Raw genomic sequence first — 24,787 nt, 5'->3', positions numbered from 1 at the left:
TTAATTTACTTATAATGTCTTAACATTTATCACAGGAATGACTCAGCAAAAGTTGCTGCCTAGGTATTAAAAGTAGGATAACACACCTCCTAGCTTAATGGTCAGCAAGAACTCAGGCAGTTTTCCACAAACTTAAAGTAACTCCCACCCTCATTCCTTGTATATACTGCTAGTTATCACATTCTTGGGCATGTACTCTCCTCTCCTTCTCTCTCTCTCTCTCTCTCTCTCTCTCTCTCTCTCTCTCTCTCTGCCTGATCTGCTGACGGAGGGCTATCCTCCACACTCAGGATCTGTAAGTAATAAATCTTGGAATTTATTTCCTATTGTGATGGTATACTGACCGCAGCATGGGCCAGGTTAAAGTATCCTTTGAAAGATGCACTGTAAACAACCACATCTACCAACACTTTCTTTACTGTTTGGGCAAGGTCCCTAGCTACTTTGATGGTAGAACCCCAATTTAACTAGGGGCCCTCAGAATACATGTATAGCTTACATCTGTATACTTGCAACTACAGTTGGGAATGTTGTATAAACCTGCATTTTATTCTGCCACCCAAAATAAGAGATTCATTCTATTCATATCAATTACAATTACTCAAGTTCATTTGAAATAGAGCAGACACTGTATGCTGAAGAAGTGACTCAGTAAATGCTAACCTTTTTTATACGTGCATGCCAGTCCTTTCTTACACTTAACAAAACCCAACTTTCCAAGTTCTAAATTTAGATTTAAAAGAAATTCTGACCTGGCATAGATAAGCCTACCACAGAGATACATGGCTATGACAAATTCTTATACATACTATATGTGAACAAAAGACAAATTAGATAAAGGATATAATAAATCCCCTCATCAAATAAAAAATGAAAGAAATTTTCCAACCATAACTTTAATCACTGTACTTTGCTATAAGATAAGGGTTGTACTTGTTTCAGGAAACCATACATATAATAAAAAGATAGCGTTAGACTAACATTTCTAGCTATAATGCCAAGGCTTATTCTGATCATTCTATAGAAGAAGTAAATAAAAGGCTGAGAATAAAATCACTTTTCCATTTTAGATTTCTACAAACATGGTTTGATTTCCTTAACTAAAATTAGTTATATAGTTTATTTCTATGCTTTCTATTAAAACACACTGGCAGAAGGACCATCTTTACACTGGGTCACTTGTAAAGAAGCTGTACAGCTAAGTTGCAGTCATTGGCTCATTCAATAAATATAACGAAATTGACCAAGGTTATACAGTGAGATAGTAGCAGATCTGGGACTATGGCCAGGTTTCCTGGCTTGAAAACTAGTGCCTCTTTCTGACAAGATTACAGTTCTTAAATTAAAATATATTTTCCCAGAGAGATAAAACAAAGGATGCATTTTAGGATACCAGTTAGCAGCACTTGGGAAACCTTATATAGCTCCCAAACCCAGAAACAGCCTTACATATTTTGGCTAACTACCATATATGACATAGTGGGCAAGAGTCACTAAAATAATCACTCCACAAACAAAGAGAATTCAGAAATCTGCAATAGCAATTAGCCACCAGTATCTTACTATGTTTCTGTGATCTGATGTCCATTTCCATGGAAACAGGAAAAGAAGTGAGAGGCAGCCAAGAGAAGAGATGTCAGAACTTGTCAGGTTCAGTGGCTGGGGCTGAAAGCTGAAAATACCATTTTTTTTTTTAAACAAACAGTATCAGCTGACTTCTGGCATATAATCGATTCCCAAGTTAGGCAATGTCAGCTTGCTTAGAGAAGCATAAAGCTAAAGAACAGGCTTGGGGTTTTGTTTTGTTTTTAAAAGCTTAGATTAAGGGGCAAAAAGACATTAAACATCAAAATGTACAATATTCTAAATTTCTAAAATTTAAGAATACAACAGAATTATTTCAAATTTCACAAAGTAAAGGGAAGAATTTCTTGCTGTGATGAAGAGCACTGCCACAGAACACTGAGTGGAATGAGTAGTAACAGGGTGGAGGTATGGAAGAGTCCTCAGACAGAGGAAGCAGCTCATAGAAAGGCCGGAGACAAGAGAGTGGGTGGCCCTTTTAAGGTACTGCAAACACGATAGGGCACTCAATGTGGGATGAGGGGTTATCACAGGAAGCTTTCCCAAAAGAGGTGACATCTAAACAGAGAGGCAAAGGGTGAGATGGAGTTTCAGAAGAATATTTCAGTAAGAGGAAAAAGCAAAAGTGAAAGCCTTGCTAAAGCAAGAGAAAGCAAACTGAATTCAGGAATAGTAAACTGCTTAGGTCAGTTGGAACAGAGTAGGAATAGGGGAATGCACCCTGATTAGGTCAAGTAGGCCTGATTTCCTGAGTTAGATTTTGAACTTTTGTCCTGAAAACAAGGTACAACTAAAAGTCTAAATCAGGCAAGTAACATGATGGGGGGCTGTGGGTAACCTATACCTTGGAAAGGCTTGTCAGACTAGTTCAGATTACATAGAACCTGTAAGTCTGTTATAGTTTTCCCTGGGAATGGAAGTGAGAAACTACATTGGGGAAGGGACAGCAGACAGATGGGAAAAATAGGACACAGTGAATATGAGCAGTGAGAAGGATGAGTCAAGGATGGCACTCAGGATTTTGGCCTGAATATCTGGGTAGGTGGTAGTTCCTATCACTGAATCTCTGTCATAAGCAAAGAAGGAGGAATTTCAGGTGAATGGTGATAAGTTCTCATCTGGACTTTATGACTTTGAGGGATCCATGAGACAATGAAGCAGAACTATCCAATAGGCAGTTATGATGGGTAGGTGGATCTACAATTCAGGAGAGATAGTTGGGCTGAACTTTAAGTATCTGGACTTCAGAATTAGATAAAATTGCCCAGGGAGAGCATAAAATCAGAGGAGAGTCCTCAAGATAAATTTTAGAGGCTTTAAACTATGTTCAAATGCTGGCTGCATCATTTACCAAGTACATGACCTTGAGTTATTTAATTTCTAAACCTATAAAATTAGAATAATTATACCTATGCTGAAGATTGATAAGGAATAAGTAGAGAAATGAGAAACTATAAAGCAGAATAATAAAAGATAAAAGGTAGATACCACAAGAGAATGCAGTATTAGAAAAACTAGTGGAAAAGAGTAGCTCATGATTAATGATCATATGCTGCAGAGATCAATTAAAATAAGGAATGAAGGGGCTGAGGTTGTGGCTCAGTGGTAGAGCACTTGCCTAGTTTGTGTGAGGCACTGGGTTCAATTCTCAGCATCACATATAACTAAATGGATAAAATAAAGGTCCATCAATATCTAAAAAATATATTTAAAAAAATAAGGATTGAAAAGTATATGTAGGATTTTTTTTTTTTTAAGGTATCTTTGGTTACCCCAGCAAAAGTATAGTGGAGGAAAAAATATAGACAGAAAAAAAAGTGGTAGGCAAGGGAGTGGCAGACAGATATAGGAAATTATTTTAAGAAGTTTGGCAAAAGAAAGAGCAAAGATTAGGTAGTTATCTAGTATAAATCATGAAGTCAAGATAGAATTGCTTAGTTTTGTTTGTCTGTTTGTTTTGACTGGAACAAACTTGATAGGTTAAGATGTCTTTAGCTGCAAATATGAGAAAACCTAATTATCAATGCCTAAACAATTAAGGCACTTATTGCTTACTTTTAAAAAGTCAGAAAAGTACATGACTCTAGGGTTGTGTCCCCACCACCACCAAATTTCAGTGATATCATCCGACCAAGTCTCTATCAAAGTGACTACACAAGACAGGCATCATGTCCTTAAAACATATTCCCCACAGAAACAAATGGTGAGAACAATGCTTGCCCTCTGTTAGGAAGCAAAACATTTTCCCTTGAGGTCCCCCCATTAGACTTCCTTACAGCTCATTGGCTAGAACTGGGTCACATGGCCACTGTTAGTGATAAGAGTAGGAAGAAGATGACCAAACTTTCCAGTTCTATTTTGAAAAAGTAAGAAAGATGGGAGTAAAAATGACTTTTACATAGCCAGCCAATGCTGTCTGCCATGGTAAGTTTAAATGCTGATGAGAAGTTGGTATAAAAAAGAGAAAAATCAGGGGCTGAGATTGTGGCTCAGTGGTAGAGTGCTCACCTAGCATGCACGAGGCACTGGGTTCAATCCTCAGCACCACATAAATGTAAAATAAAGATATCATGTCTACCTAAAACTAAAGAATAAATATTAAGAGAGAGAGAGAAGTCAAAGACACAGAAGGGAAGGGGCAAAGGTGAATTCAGATCCAGATAAATCTATAAGAGGCTAGTTGGGAATTGAGAGAGTTTGTGCCACATAAATTTAATTTCAACAGAAAATAGAATTACTCATTTAAAAGTCTAAGATGAGGCTGAAGGCTAGAAGTCTTCAGAATAACAAAGTTGATTTTAGAGTAGTTCGTATTTAGAACATAAGAGAGGGCTGCCTAGGATAATAGGTTTCTAGGCAAGAGAGAAAGAAAGAAAAGAATGAAAGAATTATTTTCTAGAGATTGTTAGCAGTGTAGATATCATTTATTCATAATGCTACCCATACCACTTACAAGGATTTCCTTGAAATTGTACAGCAGTCTGAGATTAAGAATAGAGAAAGCAGATTGTCGAATTCACCATAAACTGGAGCTTATGGTTTAGAGGAAAAGTATTATAGCAATGAGTAGCAAGTACAATACAAAACCAAGGAGACAAACGAGTTGAAGTTATCATCAGCAAGCCAGTGAAAGAAATAATGGGCCATATATAATTGTGTTAGGAAAGAAATGAAAGTTTTGAAAAAAGCAGACAGAATAGGACAATCAAAGAACCCAAGGTATACTGGCCTTAATAAAAGGGCTGAAAATGTGAAAAACTACGGTCAGATGAATAAGATAAGTACCTCCAGTGGACATGTTGGATGCCCTGAGAATAAGCAGCTGAAGTAAAATAGACATATAGGGTACTCAAGCAGGTGAGGAAATTGAAAGATTAGGATGTTAAATGAATTGTCTACACAGACACTGAAGTCAATGAGAATTGTGCATAGGACTAGAGTAAAAAGGAAGAACCAATACCTTTATTTACAAAAGAAAAAAGATAACCAAAGGAAAAAGGGAGAGGGTGATTATACTTTTAATAGCAATGATTATCAAAAAGAATGTAAGTGTGGAGGAGAAGGTGTCTGAGGAAACAAGGAATATGCCAAATCTTATTCTAAATCTACAGGTAGACAATGAAAGAATGAGCTGTATTCACTAAAGAAGACTTCATGAAGTCATGTCTGCAGGGAGTCAGTTTTCAGTTTCAGATATTAAGAAAAACTTTATTTTATATAAAACTGGAGCTCCAGAAGTACAAAAAAAAAATTTGGGAAGAAAACAAAGGAAAATCTGAGTTTAGAAAAGAAGTCCTATACAGTATAAAGATGACCAGAGAGGCTTATATTTCAGAGATTACCAAGAATGACAGGAACACGGTACATAATGGGATTAGGCGTACAGGTATTCCAAAGAACTAGTCCTAGTAATCTCTCTGGCTGGAAAACAATATGGCCCAGAACAATTACACTTTCAAGGAATTACTATTCTGAATTATATCGCCTAATTTTTTCAGTAACAATGTTTCATACAGGCTAGGTTAATATTCTAATTTAGCTTTAGACACACATACATTTTAGAAGCCAATATTATTCACTTCACAGGCTATCCCAAGAGCTTGGGATAAAAGGGGATTTGGTTGGGTATTTTTTCAAATTTGGTAATATTTGAAAATACTCAAGAAGATATCTTGGGGTTGGAACACAAGTCTAACTATGAAATTCATTAACTTTTCATACACACTTTAAATATACATAGCCTGGAAGTAATTTTTTTGGGGGGTGGTAATCAGGAATTAAACTCAGGGGCACTCAACCACTAAGCCACATCCCCAGCCCTATTTTGTATTTTATTTAGAGACAGGGTCTCACTGAGTTGCCTAGTACCTCGCCACAGCTGAGGCCAGCTTTGAACTTGTGATCCTCCTGCCTCAGCCTCCCAAGCCACTGGGATTATAGGTGTGTGCCACTGCGCCCAGCACCTGGGAATAATTTTATGCAATATTTTTACTGCATCTGCATTTTGACTACAACTGTCATAAGAAGCCAGATGTGAAATTTTCCTCTTGTGCCATCAGGTCAGCACTCAAAAGATTTTGAATTTTGGAACATTGTGGATTTTGGATGTTAAGATTAAGGATCCAGTTAAAAAATAAATATTGAAGAAAAAAAAAGATTAAGGATCCTCAAACCTTATTTCTATGTAGTGAAGAATTTAACCTTGTACAAAAAAATGACTCAACATAACTGGCTTCTGACTTTAGCTTTTAGAAATAATCTCTAAGGTCTCTGCTGGACTACAGGCCTTGAGCAATGGAGTAGGAATTTGCATCATGCCTAGAGGGACAGAAGAATAGAGACTAAGATCAGACACCTGCATAATGAATTATGCCCATGTCATAGATCCCTCAATAAAGTTCAGAACATCATGACTCAGATGTTCTTACTCAGTTGGCAATATTGACACACATTCCCAAACATTAATGCCAGAAGACTGGCACATCTTAACTCTGCAGAGAAGAGAGTAGAAGTTCTGAATTTAATAATTTCTTGAACTCTAACCACCTTCTTCTGTTGACTGATTTTAATCTGAATCCTTTTCCTGTAATAAACCATAATGTGAATATAAAAGCTTTCAGTGAGTTCTATGAGTCCTAGCAAATGATTGGGAACCCCTGAACTTGCAATCAGTGTTGTAAACAAGGGCAATAATGCCCTCTAACTTCATTATTTGGCCTAATTTTTTCACAATATATGTTCTCCCTAAATCTATTTGTTCATGGTGGGTGGGGGATAATGATTTGAAAAGAAGACCTGAGATTAGCTGAAACTGTCATTGAATGGCAACTAGTTTACTAAACTGCTAATGACCACCTGCTTCCATAAATCCCTCCGAGCACTGTACAAGTCTCAACAATTAACACTAAGTACTGCTGAGTTTTAATCTGTATAAAGCAGACATTGTATCACTGAGATGGAAAAGTCTCCCTTTACTGTACACCTTGTTCTAGGTAACTGTGAAATGCCATTGTACCTTGGTGTTATGTGATCATGTGCAAAGAGTAAATCTTGTGAAATAATTTAAATTCAATTTTAAATTTTGTTCTTAACTGATAAAATAATAGTAATAATTATGGGTTACAATGTGATGTTTAATAATACAATGACATTATGAAATAATCTAAATTAAACTAACAAACATACCCATCATCTCACATTCTTATTTTGAGGATAATATTTAATATTTCATCTATAGTTATTACATTAATAAATGAATTCTATTACTGTAGTTACTGACATCATAATATAGAAGGATTTATCAAACTTCTCATTGCCATATTATTTAAAAATACTTTAATAACTCACCTCCATATAAAAATTGTCCCCAAATAATATATTACCAAAAAAGTTAAAAATGCAATTGACATGGGATAAAAAAGGGGCATTTAAATAATGAACAGAGTAAAGAGATTCACAGTTTCTCAGAAATGCCTTCTAAATCATAATGAACATAACACAAAATCTGTAGCCAATTTAATTTATTAATATCAAATGATCATTTCAAGGATGATATAAAAGAGTATTTTCATTCTTTTAAGTAAAAACTTAGAACTTTGAAAAACATCCAATTGTATAGTTTAGTTGCTCAGCCTAGAGAATCAGCAAGATAAACTGTAGGACACTGGCCAAGTTATTTAATTTCTTTGGGCCAGTTTCTTCATTTATAAAGTAAAAATAATAACAGTACCAGGCTGGGGATGTGGTGCAAGCGGTAACGCACTCACCTGGCATGCGCGGGGGCGCTGGGTTCAATCCTCAGCACCACATAAGATAAAACAAAGATGTTGTGTCCACCAAAAACTGAAAAATAAATATTAAAAAAATTCTCTCTCTCTCTCCCTCTTCTCTCTCTCTCTTAAAAAAAATAAAAAAATAATAACAGTACCTATTATATAGAATTGTGTGGGTTAAATGAGATAACACTGTAGGCAAACAGCATAAGGCTTATACGGCTTAGCACATGGTAAATAGGGATAATATATTAATCTGACCTATCTAATTTGATGTTTTCTACATCCAGCTAACTAATTCACCACACTAAAATTCTATCAAAATAAACTAACTGTAACAGTCTAACATTTGTTTCTGCAACATAAAGTCTTGGCATAAACACACACACACACACACACACACACACATATCGCTAATTAAAAAACAAAAGTAGAAGGAAGGAACAATAAATAGAATAGAAGAATAGAATAATAATAGAACAATAAGAGAATAGAAGGAACAATAAATAGAAGGAAGATCATAGAGTGGAGAAAGGGAAATGGCAGGAGGGAGAAATGAAGAAAAAGGAAAAGAAGTAGTACTGGGGACTGAAATGAAGCAAATTATATTTCTTGCATATTATCATTACGTCAAAATGAACTACACTATTTTGTATTCCACAATACACTAATAATGTTTTTTAAAAAAATCAATGAGTAAAGGTTGATAAATAATGCATGGATTTTTTTCTTACTTAATATTCCTAAAATTATTCCTATGAATTTATGAATAAACTCAGAGGGCAGGTTGTTTTAAAAAGTAACACTGATGGTGTATAAAATGACTGATATCATGAGAGTCATACTTTGGGAAGAAAAATCTCTGAGTAAGTGAGAGGGGGAAATAAATTTAGTGATGGGTGGATGAAAGAGGATAAAAAGATTACCAAAACAGTCACCAGAAGTTTAAAATAGTCTTTCAACAATGAAAAAAATAATTGACCAAAATGAATGACATGGAATTACTCTGCAGCAATTATGATAGAAATGGGAATACAAATCACTCACCATTAAAAGAATCACTAGAAAAATAGTCATCTCATTATTAAAAAAACATGTAGACTATAAGTTATACCATTATTTTATATACCACCAAGAAAGAAAAAAATTCTAAAATTAAACTATAAGAAAGTGCTAAATGTTAAACTGATAACACAATACCACAGTGTTGTTGATTATAAAATACACTCCCATTTCAGAGACATTAAAATTTGAAAAACAGGTATCTTAAAATTAATGAAATATAGTATCTGCCTAAATAGTAAAAAGAGGTCACAATCCTATGAAATCCCCAGTAGTATTCATAACCCTCCTCAGAGCCTGCTTGGGATCTGTTGAAGTCTCCTTGAAGCTCGAACAGCTCCAGCAGGCTTATGACATCTGCCTCTGACCCCACGATCCCACATCTGCACCTAAAGAGACAGGGTAAGCCCTTGCCCATCCAACAGGGGCCACAGCTCCAAGAAGCTCTCCTAAAGATACAGCAAGTAAGTTTATATAACCTTTACTAAGGCGCTTTAATTATCACTGCAGAAGACACGATTCTTTTATAATTACCTCATCTAAGACTTAGTTCAAATTGTTGTAGATCATTCTTCAAGGTCTACTTCAACTACAGAATTGTGTGAAAAAGTTAGAAATTCCTCTGGATGTGTTCAAGATAGAAATGGTCTATTGTTAAGGGTTTGGCAATCAGCCTCCTTTTTAATTTACTCATTTTCAAAAGCAAATTACTTTAGCCTCACTGGTTTTTGCTGCTAATGAATTGTGTCTGACATCTTTCATCCTCCTTTGATCAATATATTCTTCTGGCTTAGCACAGTTTTTCCTAATAGTGCTTCCTTTTGCACTAATTTTGATTGCTGGTTTTCAATTAAATGGTAGAGTACCATTTTATCAATTTTCTCAGAAACAAGCCAGTTTTCTGCATGCTGCCCACTTAAGTCAGATATACAATTAGAGCCTGCCCTTAACATGAAATGACCGTCTCAAGACCTCTACTGCATCACTTTACTCTGGCACATACACAAAGAATGAAATGAGAAATGTTCTCTGTTGTCAGACAAAAGAATATCTAAGTGTTTTTGCTTTATCAAAGAAACACTGGCCCAGTTTAAACCACAACAATAGCTTTGATTCCTAGGACTTTTAAGTTCTTTCTCTTGTTACTTTCTGTTTGCTCTTTTTTCAGTTAGGCCTGGATTTAAGCTAGATACTCTAATTTTCCTTTCTTCTTTATTTAGATGCCAGAAAAATCCATTAATGATATCTGTTTTTATACTTTTATGTTTGGAATAAAGAGGCAAATCATATGTTTTGAAATTCTATGTATTCTGATTCTCTATATTCACTTGCTGAGAATGAGAATATGAAGAAATAAAATCAAGGTAAAGTCTACCTCTCCTTATGAAGCACCTGAGTCAATGACAGAGAAGTAAAACTGGTGACCTAAGTCCACAGTCTCAACCATTCCTAGATGTTTGGTTACCCACAAATGGGCTTAGAACATGGTTATCATTCAGGCAAAAAGATATATTCAAAGTAAACAAAGGTTTGGAACTCTGAAGGAGAAGATCAAGGGGTGAGAAAATTAATACTGTATTGAAAAGTTCCAGGGAAGAAGGTGATGCAACTAGGTAAGGAAGCCATTTTACCTTACCAAAGAGAGAAACAGCTAGTGATTAAATGAATGGGACATGGGGAGATGACATGGTAGTTCCTGCATCCAGGACAATGCGAGATATGTCTGAAAGCCCTAAAATTTAAGGAAGACAATTTATAGCCAAGAATAGTGAAGTACTTTCATCTTTCAAAGGTACCAGAACAAGGGCTAATCCAAGAAGGTCAATCATCAATACAGAACAAAAGATAATCTAGCTCAGCTAGATTAGCAGAAAACAAAGGGTATTTTAAGTAGAAGGAAATAACCAGCAATTAAAATTCATAGGCTGTTTCTAACTCCTTCTCACAACTTGTTCTTTTTCAATGCTGTTGCAGAGGGCTACAACAGAAGACCTTCACCGGGTAATGGGTTAGGAAAAATGTTCACAGAGCCACGGCACTCTCCTTAGCCTCACAAACAGCTCCAACTCAAAACTAGAAGCAAGAAGTGAGAGTATGAGTAACTGACACTGTAAACACTAACTCCCTTTTCTTAATATTTTTATTTCTGTTGCCATCTTGATAAAATTACCCATGTAAAGCTTTAGATTACTAAGTAGTTCTACTAGGTGAAAAGTGTCTCTATACCTGTATTAATAGGGAGGAGAGGAAACAAAAGTAAATTGGTGAAGACAGATCCACTCCAGTGCTTAAACAATTCGCTGTAAATGACTTGTGTGGGAAACTGGGAACAGTTGGTGCCAGTCTAAAAAAAATTGCAATACTTTTGGTCTTAGAAATCTATAATAGCAACATGTAAAAAAGAATATTAATTATAATATTCAAAACTGCATGGATAAGTACTCAGTCATCACAGTGAGTTGAAGGTAAGTCATGTAAGTCATCCCTGACAATTAGCAGAAAATGAAGGGCATTTTAAATAGGAGGAAATAATCAGCAATTAATATTCATAGGCTGTTTCTAATTCCTTTTGACAACTTGTTCTCTTTCAATGCTGACCGCAGGGTTTCTTCTATGACATGGATCTTAAATGAGATTGCAAAATCTGATATCCTATAATGATAGCACAACCTAAATGGTCAAACCATATAATACTCAGCCTTGTTCTCTAAATTCCAACTTCAATTGCCTTAAATAAAACACTATACAATGATATATGAAAAATCACCAACATTTCCAGCATATCTGAATGTCAAAGGTAAGTCTAAAACTAAAAGTTTTTTCTTTTCTTTATTTCTTTTTGGTGGTGCTAGGGGTTGAACCTAGGGCCTTGTGCATGCAAGGCAAGCACTCTACCAACTGAGCTATATCTCCAGCCCCCCTTAAAACTTCTTTTTAACAATTTGAAATCTGGAACTTTTTCTCACACATTGTTTTATCTTCAGCATCTAACCAACATCCCAAACATAGTAAGTAATAAGTAGCCAACAAATGTCTACTGCTGAAATGACAGTCTAATGACATTTTATTAAAGTACAAAAATACCTGATGCAAGTTCAATAGATAATTATTAAATGAAATAATAAATACATGGTATTTAAAAGAAATTTATGCTAAATTAATCAAACAAAGCCACTTATGAAATAATATCACCTTATAAAAAACATTTCAAAGAACTTGGCACTAAAGCCAAGTTATAATTCTTTTTCCTTGTTTACTAATCTATACTCTTAAACAGGAAAGGGGAACTCAAAACTAACTAGGTTTAGCATAATTGACTCTTGGGCCTCAGATTAAAGTTCCAAATAAATCTAAGTATAATAATTGAGATATATTGTATAGAAAATCTGCTTCATGTTTAAAGGGCTAAAAAATAAAAATATTAAAAACAAACATGTCTTAGGTGCTTGAAAAACTACTTACTCACTACCCTTTAACTGAATTAATTGGTGTTCTTCATTCTTAATGTTTCATGAAGACCTAATAAAGTATTTTAAAGTATGAGCTCAGATAAAGTACCTGATGATGCAAAAATCATAAAGAGGACTGAATAAGGTCAAATATCCAAAACTGACAATGAAGACATTCAATGACTTCACCAATACTTAATGCAGTCTGTGAACCTAATCCCTGCAAGGTAATAAATTTCTTTGTTATATTTAAACAGGGCTAACTTAATTACCTTAAGAACATCATTTAATATTTTATCTCTTTACCTAAATGTCTGAGAACCTTTGAAACTTAATATATCATACTATAAATCTAGATGAGAAAGGTACTTTGTTATAAGTTATATAATGTCAAAAGAAGAAAAATGAGTAATTTCCCTAGAAACTGTTTAAACTATAAGTGACTACAAAGAAGGTTGTCTGCAGTAATTTTTTCATGCCTCCATATATCTTAACAGTCAGATGATTTCCAAAGCTATTGCTACTGTCAAATAAGGATTTAAAAATATAATTTGGTTAAGTGCAGATGCCTTACAACTGCTATTTAAAGATAAACATTGAATTGTTTAATGACTCATCTTAATGAGAACTATAAGGGCCTGTTTAAAATCTTTGGGAATAATTATTATTTGACATAAATATTACTTAAAATCAATGGGTTATATAAAAATGCTTTTACTATATAGACTTTATATTGAAATAGTACTGGTAATAAAATTTTACGCATATTTATTTCCACAACACATTAGTCATAACCTAATAAACTTCTATTTGCTGCAAACATTAAATATAGGAAAAGAATTTGGTTGTTAATTATCCTATTAAACACTGGGAAAAGTACTGCCTATTATAGCTTCTTGTATAATCACTTGCCGTTTGAGAAACTATGTATCAAACTCCTTTGGCTTTTCCCATGAGAGGTACTTAGGGGGTTCAAACTTTTTTTTTTTTTTTTTTTTCATTTTATACAGGATTAAGCAGAGCTTAGCCCAACTCAAAAGCAAAATTCTTTAGGAAACCAAAGGCTGAGAACATTCCTTATTCAAACGTGAAATTCCATTGTCAGGGAAATCACTAATACCAACTATCAAGGGAAAATGTCTCATTCCTATTGTAGGATCAGCTAAAGTGAAACTGCTTCTTTAGTTGCTAGGAAACAACGAACTCATTATATGCCATTATCAGAACCCTAGAGAAGAAAACTGGCATCTGCTTCACATTTGGGGATACTAGAGATTGAACTAAAAGCACTGAAACTGCTGCCAAAATCCCTGGTCTCCAAGATTTACACTGTGACCACAGCAGGTGCTCATATCAGACTAGCCTTTGAAGTTTCCCTTTCTGTAGCTATTTTTCTAATAACTAAAATTATTTTTCTAAGATCCCACATTTTCAACTCAGGATTCTAAGAAAAGATTTGCTCAGGAGTTAAACTAATTAAGTTTATGTTGAGCACAATTTAAGAGTCAAAAATGCTACTCAAGAATCTTCCAAATTACTGAAAAGTTAAAAACTATTAGTTATTCATTGAGTGAAATATATTACATATTTATGTCTTTGATAATTAAAGTCAAGATGAGAAATAAAAAAGAAATTATTTCAAATATCTAGAGAAAGAAAAGATACACATAAAGATAAATCCAGTACTTAAAACGACATTCTAGCATTTAAGTACCTAGTTTTCCTAACTGATCCTAAAGTTTAACTTCTGTTTTTATGTCTCAACAAACTTTTTTGAAATACAACACAAAATATATTCATGAACACATACCCACATAACCATATCTATTCATCAATCTTTTCCTTTCCATTAACAAATCAGATAGAAGGAAGCAGGGTGAAAGTATAGAGATAAATTACTAGACATTGGCAAGTTGAAACCAAAAGATTTCTATACTACAGCTTCAATATTCTTTAAAAAAAAAAAAAAAACTTACAAACCATCTTTCTTCATTAAATTAAATCATGTAAGGCTCCATGCCATATTATAATTCTCTCCACCTCCCACCCTAATGTTCACCTCATTTTGGTTACTTATATTTGCCATTCTGGGCTCAAAAACCTGCCCTGCTCAATAACTAACCCCAAACTCTTATCTCAAGCTACTGTGCTGGACTTCATTCACTAGCAGGCCTACCTTCTTTCAAACTGACTCTTGCTCATCTTCTTTGTTTTGTAAATATTATTTCCACTGAGGATTGCCAGATTTAGCAAATAAAAATACAGAAAACTCAGTTAAACTTGAATATCAGAAACTATTTTTTTTTCATTTGAGTATGCCCCAAATTATTCATTGTCTATCTGTTACTCAAATTTAGCTGAGTATCCCACATGTTATTTGATAACCCTCTGTAAGATACCTCGATCCCTGATACTTTCTCACTTTATTAGAGACCTGACTTTTTTCACATATAACCTTATTTTAAAATTCTGTTTATTAAAAAAATGTCTTTCCTTTTATGAAGACAACCATTTCTTAACTTCACTTCTCACATGGCTTCTCTCATAGCCACTGAATCACTTCTTCCCCATCACAGGAGATTTTCAATTAGTTGATGCCTTCAATTTTTCCCAGTCTCCTGATCCCTCCTGACTACATATCTTCCTCGAAAACAGGATTTCATTTCAATGTTTCCCTCAATTTATTCCCTGGATACATTCCCCTTTTGAACTTTCTGCCATGCCAGTTACTAATCCTAGATCTAACAGTAGGTTTGCCCACGTTAACTTTCAGGCTTTAGAGAGTTACTGAAGACAGTCATAAAAACTTGGTAAAACTAAAAGCTTTGATATTTAGCATCCAGTGGGCTTTTTCTACTGCACAGAAATCCTATCATTCATCTTTTAATTTATTCCTCTGAAAGAATTATAAAGCATGTATCATTGTATCCCTAAACGCAATTTCAGAACTGGGTTAGTCACCTGGGATAACTGAAATAAAGCTGCAAATTCCTTGGCCATACCTTGGATTTACCAAATGAAAATCTTCAAGTGGAAGAATTAAATAGGGAAACTGTAAATCTGAATTCTCCACCAGCTCCTAGCTCTCCAGGTATTTTATGAACACTGAAATTTGTGAATCATTTTTTATTGAGTAAATTCAACGTCCTTTTCCTTCCAACTGAGAAGACCAAGGAAAGAATAATTTTATTAACCTTTTTTTAGCAACAAATATGATAGGGTTACCTCATCTACTCTCCTTTCCATTTGAAGTTTGAACTTGAAACTAAAGACTTCCTTTTCAAAAATAATTCATATGACATCTAACTTCATTGCCTTTTGTCTCTTTCATAATATTCCTTTTTATTATTATTTTTTCAATAATCCAATTATTTCCTACAATCTTCAGTCCCTGCTCGATGAATCCTAGTACCTTGGAAAAGATATGACTGTCCCCTTTTGTGAATGGGGGAGGCTTTCTTTTCATACCATTCCCCCATAAGCTATTTCCCCAAATCCCATAATGGCTGTTTACCTAATAAGCAGAAGATACCACCCCCTTTATTGTTTTGCTTTAATTTTATTCTTAAACTCTCATAATCCAATTTCTTTTTCATTCTCTCTCCTACCCAAAGTTAAGAAATGGTCACATAATAGCTATTATCTCCATGTCCTATCTCAAGCCACATTCTCACTGAATTTTCATTCTTAAAACTCTCCAAACTAGAGATTCCCATACTTATTTACAGATTAGAATCAGATGGAGACTCCAAAAATGATGATACCTGGGTCATACTACAAGAGCATATGATTTAATTGGACTGGAGTGTGACCTGAAGTTTTTCAAGATCACTAGATGATTCTTTTGTACAGATATGTTGGAAAAACATTGCTTCAAACACAAACCTAATACTCCACTGAATGTAAGATGTATCATTATTGTATATAGCACAGTTAAAGAACAATAAAACACCTAAAATGAGTTGGAATCTATCAGGAGAACCCTACAAAAGCTGGAATCACAAAGGACTACATTCTTTTAAACTAAAGTAAATGAAAAATCCAAAATTTAGAAAGAAATTAGAGGGAATAAATATCAATAAACCTTGGCCTTGGCAGGAGAGTGGGACAGGGTACCTCCTTAGGAACATGAACCCTAAGTTGGTACCCACAATGCTTTCCAATCTGAATTCATACCACTGAAGTAGACCCAAAAACCTCTAACAGAATTTAGTTGAAAGGTGCCTCAGATTTTAAGTATTAACAGATGACTGCACTTAGATCCAAGCATAAAGCAATCCTAAAACAGCCATAAGTTACAAGGTATATCCTGATTAAAGAAATAAAAATATTAAAAGAAAATTATATTGTGATTGATAAAATACAATAATAACAGCACATTTATATGATACAGGTTTTCTAAGGACATTACATGTTTTAACTCATTTAACCTTGAAGACAAAGATGCTACCATTAATCCCATTTTACAGGTGAGGAAACAAGCCCAGAGAAGTTTTCGCTCAAAATCACAGTGCGATGAGGACTTAAAACTCTTAGGCCTGCAAATAAATATCCAATAGACAACTAAAAGCAGGATAATAAAAAACTTGGCATTTCTGCCCACATTTTGCATCTGTCTCATTTGCTGTGAGTCACATTGGATTTCAGGAATAACAAGTCTGATCACAAACATCTATGATGAATTGACACTATCCCCCAGACAACAGCAACTTTCTTATTACACAAAACCCCCACCTGACCAATACTGATACCAAAATCAACCAGACTACACAGTTTAACCAAGAATGCTTGACTATGCATATTTCTGGTCTCCCTTGTCTATATAATCTGGAAGCTCATGTCAGTACCCTCAAAGATAAGACTGAGATGCTTGTCTCACCTTTCCTTTTCATTATGACCACATGGATTAAAGTTTCTTTCCTGATCTTCGCCATTACTTTTTCTGCTTTGTTTTTGAGGCAAGTGGCCAGATCTCATTTGTTGGGACCCCCAGAGTCAGGCCTCTTGTCTAGAACTCTAGAGACAACAAAACTATTAGATATGGAAAATGGAATGAACTCAGGCAGATGTGGCTCCAGAATCCACACCCTTAGCTACCAAGCTATGACAACATCCATATTAAAGGGATAGGCAAGAATATAATGACCCTAAGCTATAAAGGAAATTATGAAAGTTACCAGAGAAAAAACACAGTACTCACAGTGGAACAACTATAGAAATTATGGCAGATTTCTTATCAGAAATAATGAGGCCAGAAAATGAGGCCAAAAAACAAAAGAATATCTTTAAATTGTTGAAGAAAAAAATGTCAACTCAATTCTATATACAGTGAAAATATATAGGGAAAAATAAAGATGTTTCCAGTACATTGAAGTTGAGAAAATTTATCACCAGTAAATCCACACCACAAAAGAACACTAAGAGAAGTTCTTAGGTTAAAGAAAAAAAATATATCAAATACAATTCAGATCTACAGTGAAAAAATAAAAAGCATTAAAACAATAAATATGCTACTGTTTTCTTATTTAATTAATTTTCAGTAATATAGATTGAACCCAGGGTCACTCTGTCACGGAATTATACTTCCAGCCCTTTTTATTTTTTATTTTGAAACAGGGTCTTGCTAAATTGTTCAGACTGGCTTTGAACTTATGATCATCCTGCATCAGCCTCCCAAGCTGCTAGGATTACAGGTATGTGCCACCCCATCCAGCCATTGGCCTGCTTTCTAAAGCAAAAATTTTTCTAAATAAAACAAATAAAAAGGAAAAACACCCTTAATTAGAAGCTTATATGATGGACATTAGCCTGAACGTAGTCCTAAAATACAGCTTTCCAGCTCCCATTAATATGCACAGATGAAAATGACTTTACAAAAGATTGTAAGGTAGATATACAATAATTCACTATTCCAGGTAACCCCTAGGCATCCCGATAAAATAATAAAATAAATTCATTTTCTCAATCTCAACTTTTATCCTGATATTTCTGTGGTATGTTTGCTAAAAATGTAACTTCGGTGCTTATAAGAATAAACTGACTTTCATATAATTTGTAAGAAAGCTCATTTTCACCAAATCTCCACTTGATCCTAAGCCAGGTTACTAAATTTTCTAATATTTTTTTAAATGGAACTTTTGATAAATGTCAAGAACAATGAGTAAAATTAGATAACCAAAGTGTTGACAGTAGACAAATTTTGATATAAAAAATGTATAATGATCTGCACAATTAGAAAAATGAGAAATTACACCCCAATGATTCAAATGTATGAATTGCCAAGATCATTGTAATGTCATGTGTAGCTATTAAAAAAAAAATGTATAATGCAGCTGGGTGCTATGGCACATGCCTGTGATTCCAGTGACTCTGGAGGTTGAGGCAGGAGAATGGCAAGTTCAAGACCAGACTCAGCAACTTAGCAAGACCCTAAGCAACTTAGAGAGATCCTATGTCAAAATAAAACAAATAAAAAAGGGGCTGGGGTATAGCTCAGTAGTTAAGTGTGCCTAAGACCCTAAGCAACTTAGAGAGATCCTATGTCAAAATAAAACAAATAAAAAAGGGGCTGGGGTATAGCTCAGTAGTTAAGTGTGCCTGGGTTCAATTCCCAGTACCAATGGGAAAAAATGCACAATAGGCTATTAACAAAATTATTCTATATTCTCTGACAGTATTCAGCAGTAGAGAAAAGAAAGGCTGGGTTAATCTAGACAAAGCTCCCTTTATATTAGATTATTCAATCCAACTATCTCTTTATTTATTACCGATAAATTAAAGTTGATTGGACAGACAGTATTGGACAGATTTATATAACTACATATACTCAAAGTAAAGCAAAATTACATTTTTATGAAGCAATTTAAAATCATAAATACCATAATTTATATAATTTTTCTACATCTCAGAAATTTCTATACTGCCCCTATAACTCAATAGTGACCACAATAAGATTAACCATAAATCTAAAGGAGGCAGATTACTTCTTAAAAAAAAAAAAAGATTTGTTCTTCATACCACAGACTCAACAATCAACAAAACAATCTAAAATAAGACACAGGTACTCACAAGCAATGAGAAAGACTAAATCATGTAACACTGAAATTTGGTCTTGGCGCCACATAACTCATTATGTACATTACTCATTGTACATTCAGCATATCAACTAGATTCCTTTGAAAAAATCTCAAACTTGATTGAGGATTTTAACAACTCTCCAATCAGCAAATGTGTTAACTACAGCCTTTCCAATAATAAAAAGATATTTAATACAACTTTCTTACCTGTCTCAACAGTTTCTCAATAGCTGACATTACCATAAGGCCTCTCCAAACTACTGGTGCAGTTTCTTCAACCAGGAAGCCCATAGACATACTGCAACAGTAATATAAAAACAAAAGTCATTTCTATAAATTAATGGATATTAGTCTGCAAAGTAATACAAAATTAAAAAGATATGCTCACCATGCAATACCGTAATTCAAAAGAGGCCTCATAAGGTTGTCTGAAATAAGAAAATAAATGTCTCTTTTAGAAAGGTAAACCATTTACATAAACATACTGCTATAGTTTGAATCTGGAATGTCCCTGGAAACGCTCATGTGTGAGGCAATACAGCAATATCCAAAAGTGAAAAAATTATGAGGGGTCTGACCTCACTGGTGGATTAATCCATTTGATGGATTAATAATTTGAATGGATTTACTGGAATATGTGAAAACAATAGGCAGGTAGGGCACAGCTAGAAGTAGGTCACTGGTCTTGAGGGGCATGGCCTTCAGAATATATCTGTCCCTAGCTCCTTTCTCCCCTCCCACATCATTCCCACTTGTTATGAGTCAAGCAGCTTTCCTCTACCATGCCCTTCTAACATGATGTTTCTACCTTGGAGTCAGCCAACTATGTACTAAATCTTCTGAAATCATGAGCCAAAATACATCTTTCTTCCTCTAAATTGTTCTTGTCAGGCATTTTCGTCCCAGCAAAGTAAAGCTGACTAACACACACTGACTTTCATTCATCTTTTTAAAACATTTTATTATTTTAATTGATAAATAATTACATATGCATGTATGCATTGTATAATAGTTATATCAACATAATTAACATATCCATTACTATATAGAGAGAGTATATATATATATATATATATATCCTTCCTTTATGGCAAGAACATTGAAATTCACTCCTTTAGCAATTTTGAAATATATAATAATGTATTATTAACAATAGTCACCATGATCATTAGAACTTATCCCTCCTGTCTAAATGAAACTTGTACCCTCTGATTAACATTTCCCCTCTTCCTATGCACACTTGTGGACACACAGGCTGCTTGTACTGGTGTAATTTAACTTACAATTAATTAATCTCAATTTGTAACCATTTAAACATTAGAACAATTATACTATTTATATTCTTTTTTATAAGCTTCTTTTTTAAAAATATTTATTTTTTTAGTTTTAGGTGGACATAATATCTTTATTTTACATTTATGTGGTGCTGAGGATCAAACCCAATGCCTCATGCATGCTAGGTGAGCATTCTACCACAGAGCCACAATCCCAGCCCCATAATTTATATTCTTGATAAATACAACATCTAAAAATAGTTGGAATATAGTTAGCTGCATTAAGAAACAATTTATCTACAATTTCAACATGTTTGTTAAAAAATAGCCTCAATAAGTAATTTTTCACCAATTATATTCATGTATATGGATATACAAATATATAAATTATATATATATGTGTGTATATATATATATATATATATATATATATATGCTTATCCAGTATGCATATTCTTGTATGTGTATATTTGCATATACACACATATAAACACACACATCTAATCAATTCTCCCAACACTCCACAGGGTTGGGATTGAACCCAGTACCACAAAAGAAAATATATTTTTACATAGTCAGCAAATGGTTATTACAAAATAGTTTCTTTCAGCACATTTTCTATGTAACCACATCTTCAATGATCACCAGTGTTGGGAAGATTTCATCCACAGATCACTTACTAAGGATGCCATCCTTTGGGGGTTAGCAGGTTTCATGTAGTGATATTCCATTGAATATTTTTCCCTCCTGAGGCACCAAACACTGTCTCCATTCCTTCATACATGGACCTATAACATCTAAACCTAAGTCACCATTATGTTTTGGATTTGGAATGTCCCTTAAAGGCCCATGTGGTGAAAGATTTAGTCCCCAGCTTGGTGTTATTGGGAGGTGCAAACTTTAAGAGGTGGGCCAAGAGATCTTTAGGTAATTTGCCCTTGAAGAGGACTGTGGGACCCCATTCTCTTCCTCTTATCTTCTTTCTCTTGCTATTGAGCAGCTTTGCTCCTCCACATGCTCCCCCACATGTAATATTCAGCCTTGCCACAGGCCCAAAAGCAATGGAGCCAATTGACCATGGACTGAATCTTCTGAAATCATAAGTCTTTTTACTTCTTTTTAAGTTGATTCTCTCAGAAATAGCCAGAAACTTCTACAAGTGATATTGGAGAAAACATCATATCTATAGCAGTGAACTCCTATTTTCTTGTTATTTCTGAGAAATCTACTTCCTTTCCTAATACTTTATTCATATTTCATCCAATATTTTAAGGTACATTATCACAGGAAGAGTTTCTACAAACACCTAGCCTGCCAGATTGCTAGAAATACACATGGAAAGTTACTTATTTTTATGTAGTGGTCTTATATCTCACTTAAAGCCCCCAAGGTATCTTTTAGAACTCTCCTTTTTTGTTGTTGTTGTTGGGGGTTTTGTTTGTTTGTTTGTTTGTTTGTTTTTGGTACCCGGGATTGAATTTAGGGGCACTCAACCAATGGGCCATATCCCTAGCCCTAGTTTGTATTTTGCTTAGTGCCTCGCTTCTGCTGAGGCTGGTTTTGAACTCACAATCCTCCTGCCTCAGCCTCCTAAGCCACTGAGATTACAGAAATGCACCACTGTACCTAGCACTAGAACTCTCCTTTTTTTTTTTCCCTCATTCGTGTTACGTTCTGGCTGAGAAGCTGTCTGCATTGTGCCTGTGTCACGAGACTTTCTGTGAAACCGATTTTTATTTTTTATTTTTTTAATTGATTTTTTAAAAATATATGACAGAGGAATGCATTACAATTCTTATTACACATATACAGCACGATTTTTCATATCTCTTGTTGTATATAAAGTATGTTCACACCAATTCATGACTTCATACATGTACTTTGGATAATGATGTCTATCACATTCCACCATCCTTGCTAATCCCCTGCCCCCTCCCCCTTTCCTTCCCTCCCCTCTTCCATATCTAGAATTCATCTAATCCTCCCATGCTCCCCCTTCCTACCCCACTATGAATCAGCCTCCATATATCAGAGAAAACATTCGGCATTTGTTTTTTTGATATTGGGATAACCTCACTTAGCATTATCTTCTCCAACACCATCCATTTACCTGCAAATGCCATGATTTTATTCTTTTATTGCTGAGTAATATTCCATTATGTATATAAGTTTTATCTTATTATTCTGTTTGAATCTTCTACTTAGGCAAATATATTAAATGGAATTAATAATAATTTTGTCTTCTCCTTCACTATATATGCTCCTTCCTTTTATTTTAGGACATTGGCTAAAAACTGCAGCAGCAATAGCATCCTCATTTTGATCTTAATGGAACATAATACAACATACCAAAATAAAATCGGAGAATAAAGTGAGAACCTGTCTCAAAATACAAACAAAAAGGGCTAGAAATGTAGCTCAATGGTAAAGCATCTCTGGTTCCACCCCTGAAAAAAATCTAAGTAGTTTAAACCCTGTTCAAAACATGGCCTGAAATTCTAACTAGGATTGGGATAGTCAAAAACATTCTCACAAAATTGAAACATAAAATCTCTGAATACTACATAAAGAATAGTCTTTTGGGGCTGGGGTGGTGACTCAGTAGTACAGCACTAACCTAGCATGTGTGAGGCAAAGGGTTGTATTCTCAACACCATATATAAATAAATTAAAGTCCATTGACAACTAAAAAATATTTTCTTAAAAAATGGTCTTTCACTTACTTTATCAGTTTGCTGTCATAAACCACAGAAATGTGAACTTCAAATTTCTTGATGTTAATGAATGATATTGTAAATTGAAAGCTCAGTAATATCAGAAAATTCATCACCAAGTTAAATCTGTATCTTGAAACTTCAATAGGTACTCATTTCCACAGTCCATACAGTAATGTAATGCTTAACAACAGGGATGTTCTGAAAACTGCACTGTCAGATGATTTTTGTCATGTGCACATCATAAAGTGCACAAAGTGTACACAAACCCAGATGGTATAGCCCACTACACACCTAGACTACATGGTATGTGTATAAATGAGTGTGCATGCATGTGCACGTGTGTGTGTGTGTGTTATAATCTAATGTTACTAGGGTCACAATAAACAAAACAACATGAGAGTAAATCAGGCACAAGAAAAAATGACACAACAAAGGGCATGAACAATAAGCATGAACTATATGTACTACATGAAGCTGCTGCCAGAAATAACATGGAACATTGTTTTACAATAAAATTTTTTATGAGTATAAAGAGTATACTCTAAAATAACATTAGAAGCATATTAAATATATAAATTAGTAATATAGTTACTTATCAACTATTATGTACTGTACATAAAACAAATACTTAAACCAGTAATACAGTCATTTACTATTATTCTTACAATTATTCTATTATGTATAATTGTAGGCACTATACTTTCTTACAATTGGCAGTAGTAGGTATATTTACACAAGCATCTCCACAAGCATGCAAATAATGCATTATACTATACATTATGTTAAGGGGCTATAATGTCACTAGTGAGAGTTTTTTTCAGTTTCTTTATAATCATATGGGACCACTGTTGTATATGCAATTGGTCATTGATCAAAATATTAGTATAGTGTCAATGACAAATTGGAATGATAGAATGTTCCTTAGCAATAAAAGAGAATAAAATTATGGTATTTGCAGGTAAATGGATGGAGTTGGAGAATGTCATACTAAGTGAAGTAAGCCAATCCCAAAGAACCAAAGGCGGAATGTTCTCTCTGATAAGTGGATGCTGATCCATAATGGAGAGGGAGACATGGGATGAATGGAGGAACTTTGAATGGGAAAAAGGGGAGTTGGGGAGTGGGCATAGGGGTAAGAAAGATGGTGGAATAAGACGAACATCATTACCCTAGGTACATGTATGATAGCCCGAATAGTGAGACCTTACTTTGGGTACAACCAGAGAAGTCAAAAATTGTGCTCCATTTGTATACAATGAATCCAAGAGCATTCTGCTGTCATGTATAACTGATTAGAATGAATTAATTAATTAATTTTAAAAAGTTTAATAAAAGATAATAAGTGTTGGTAAG

At 34.3% G+C, this 24,787-nt stretch overlaps 1 protein-coding gene across 2 annotated transcripts in view; it reads right to left on the bottom strand.

Moving 5' to 3' along the window:
• The window catches only part of Nubpl (NUBP iron-sulfur cluster assembly factor, mitochondrial), a 224,674-nt gene that overhangs the window by 123,894 nt on the left and 75,993 nt on the right, over nt 1-24,787 (bottom strand). For both annotated transcript variants that reach the window (XM_076848197.2, XM_076848199.2), the window contains exons 5-6: nt 19,832-19,871; nt 19,651-19,741 (exon numbers count right to left, since the gene is read on the bottom strand). In XM_076848197.2, the coding sequence (XP_076704312.1) occupies nt 19,651-19,741; nt 19,832-19,871 (131 nt within the window). The remainder of the gene's footprint in view (nt 1-19,650; nt 19,742-19,831; nt 19,872-24,787) is intronic.

This window comes from Callospermophilus lateralis, chromosome 3 (assembly GCF_048772815.1).
Source record: "Callospermophilus lateralis isolate mCalLat2 chromosome 3, mCalLat2.hap1, whole genome shotgun sequence".
Taxonomy (NCBI): Eukaryota; Metazoa; Chordata; class Mammalia; order Rodentia; family Sciuridae; genus Callospermophilus; species Callospermophilus lateralis.
This window is presented reverse-complemented; position numbering and strand designations above follow the sequence as displayed.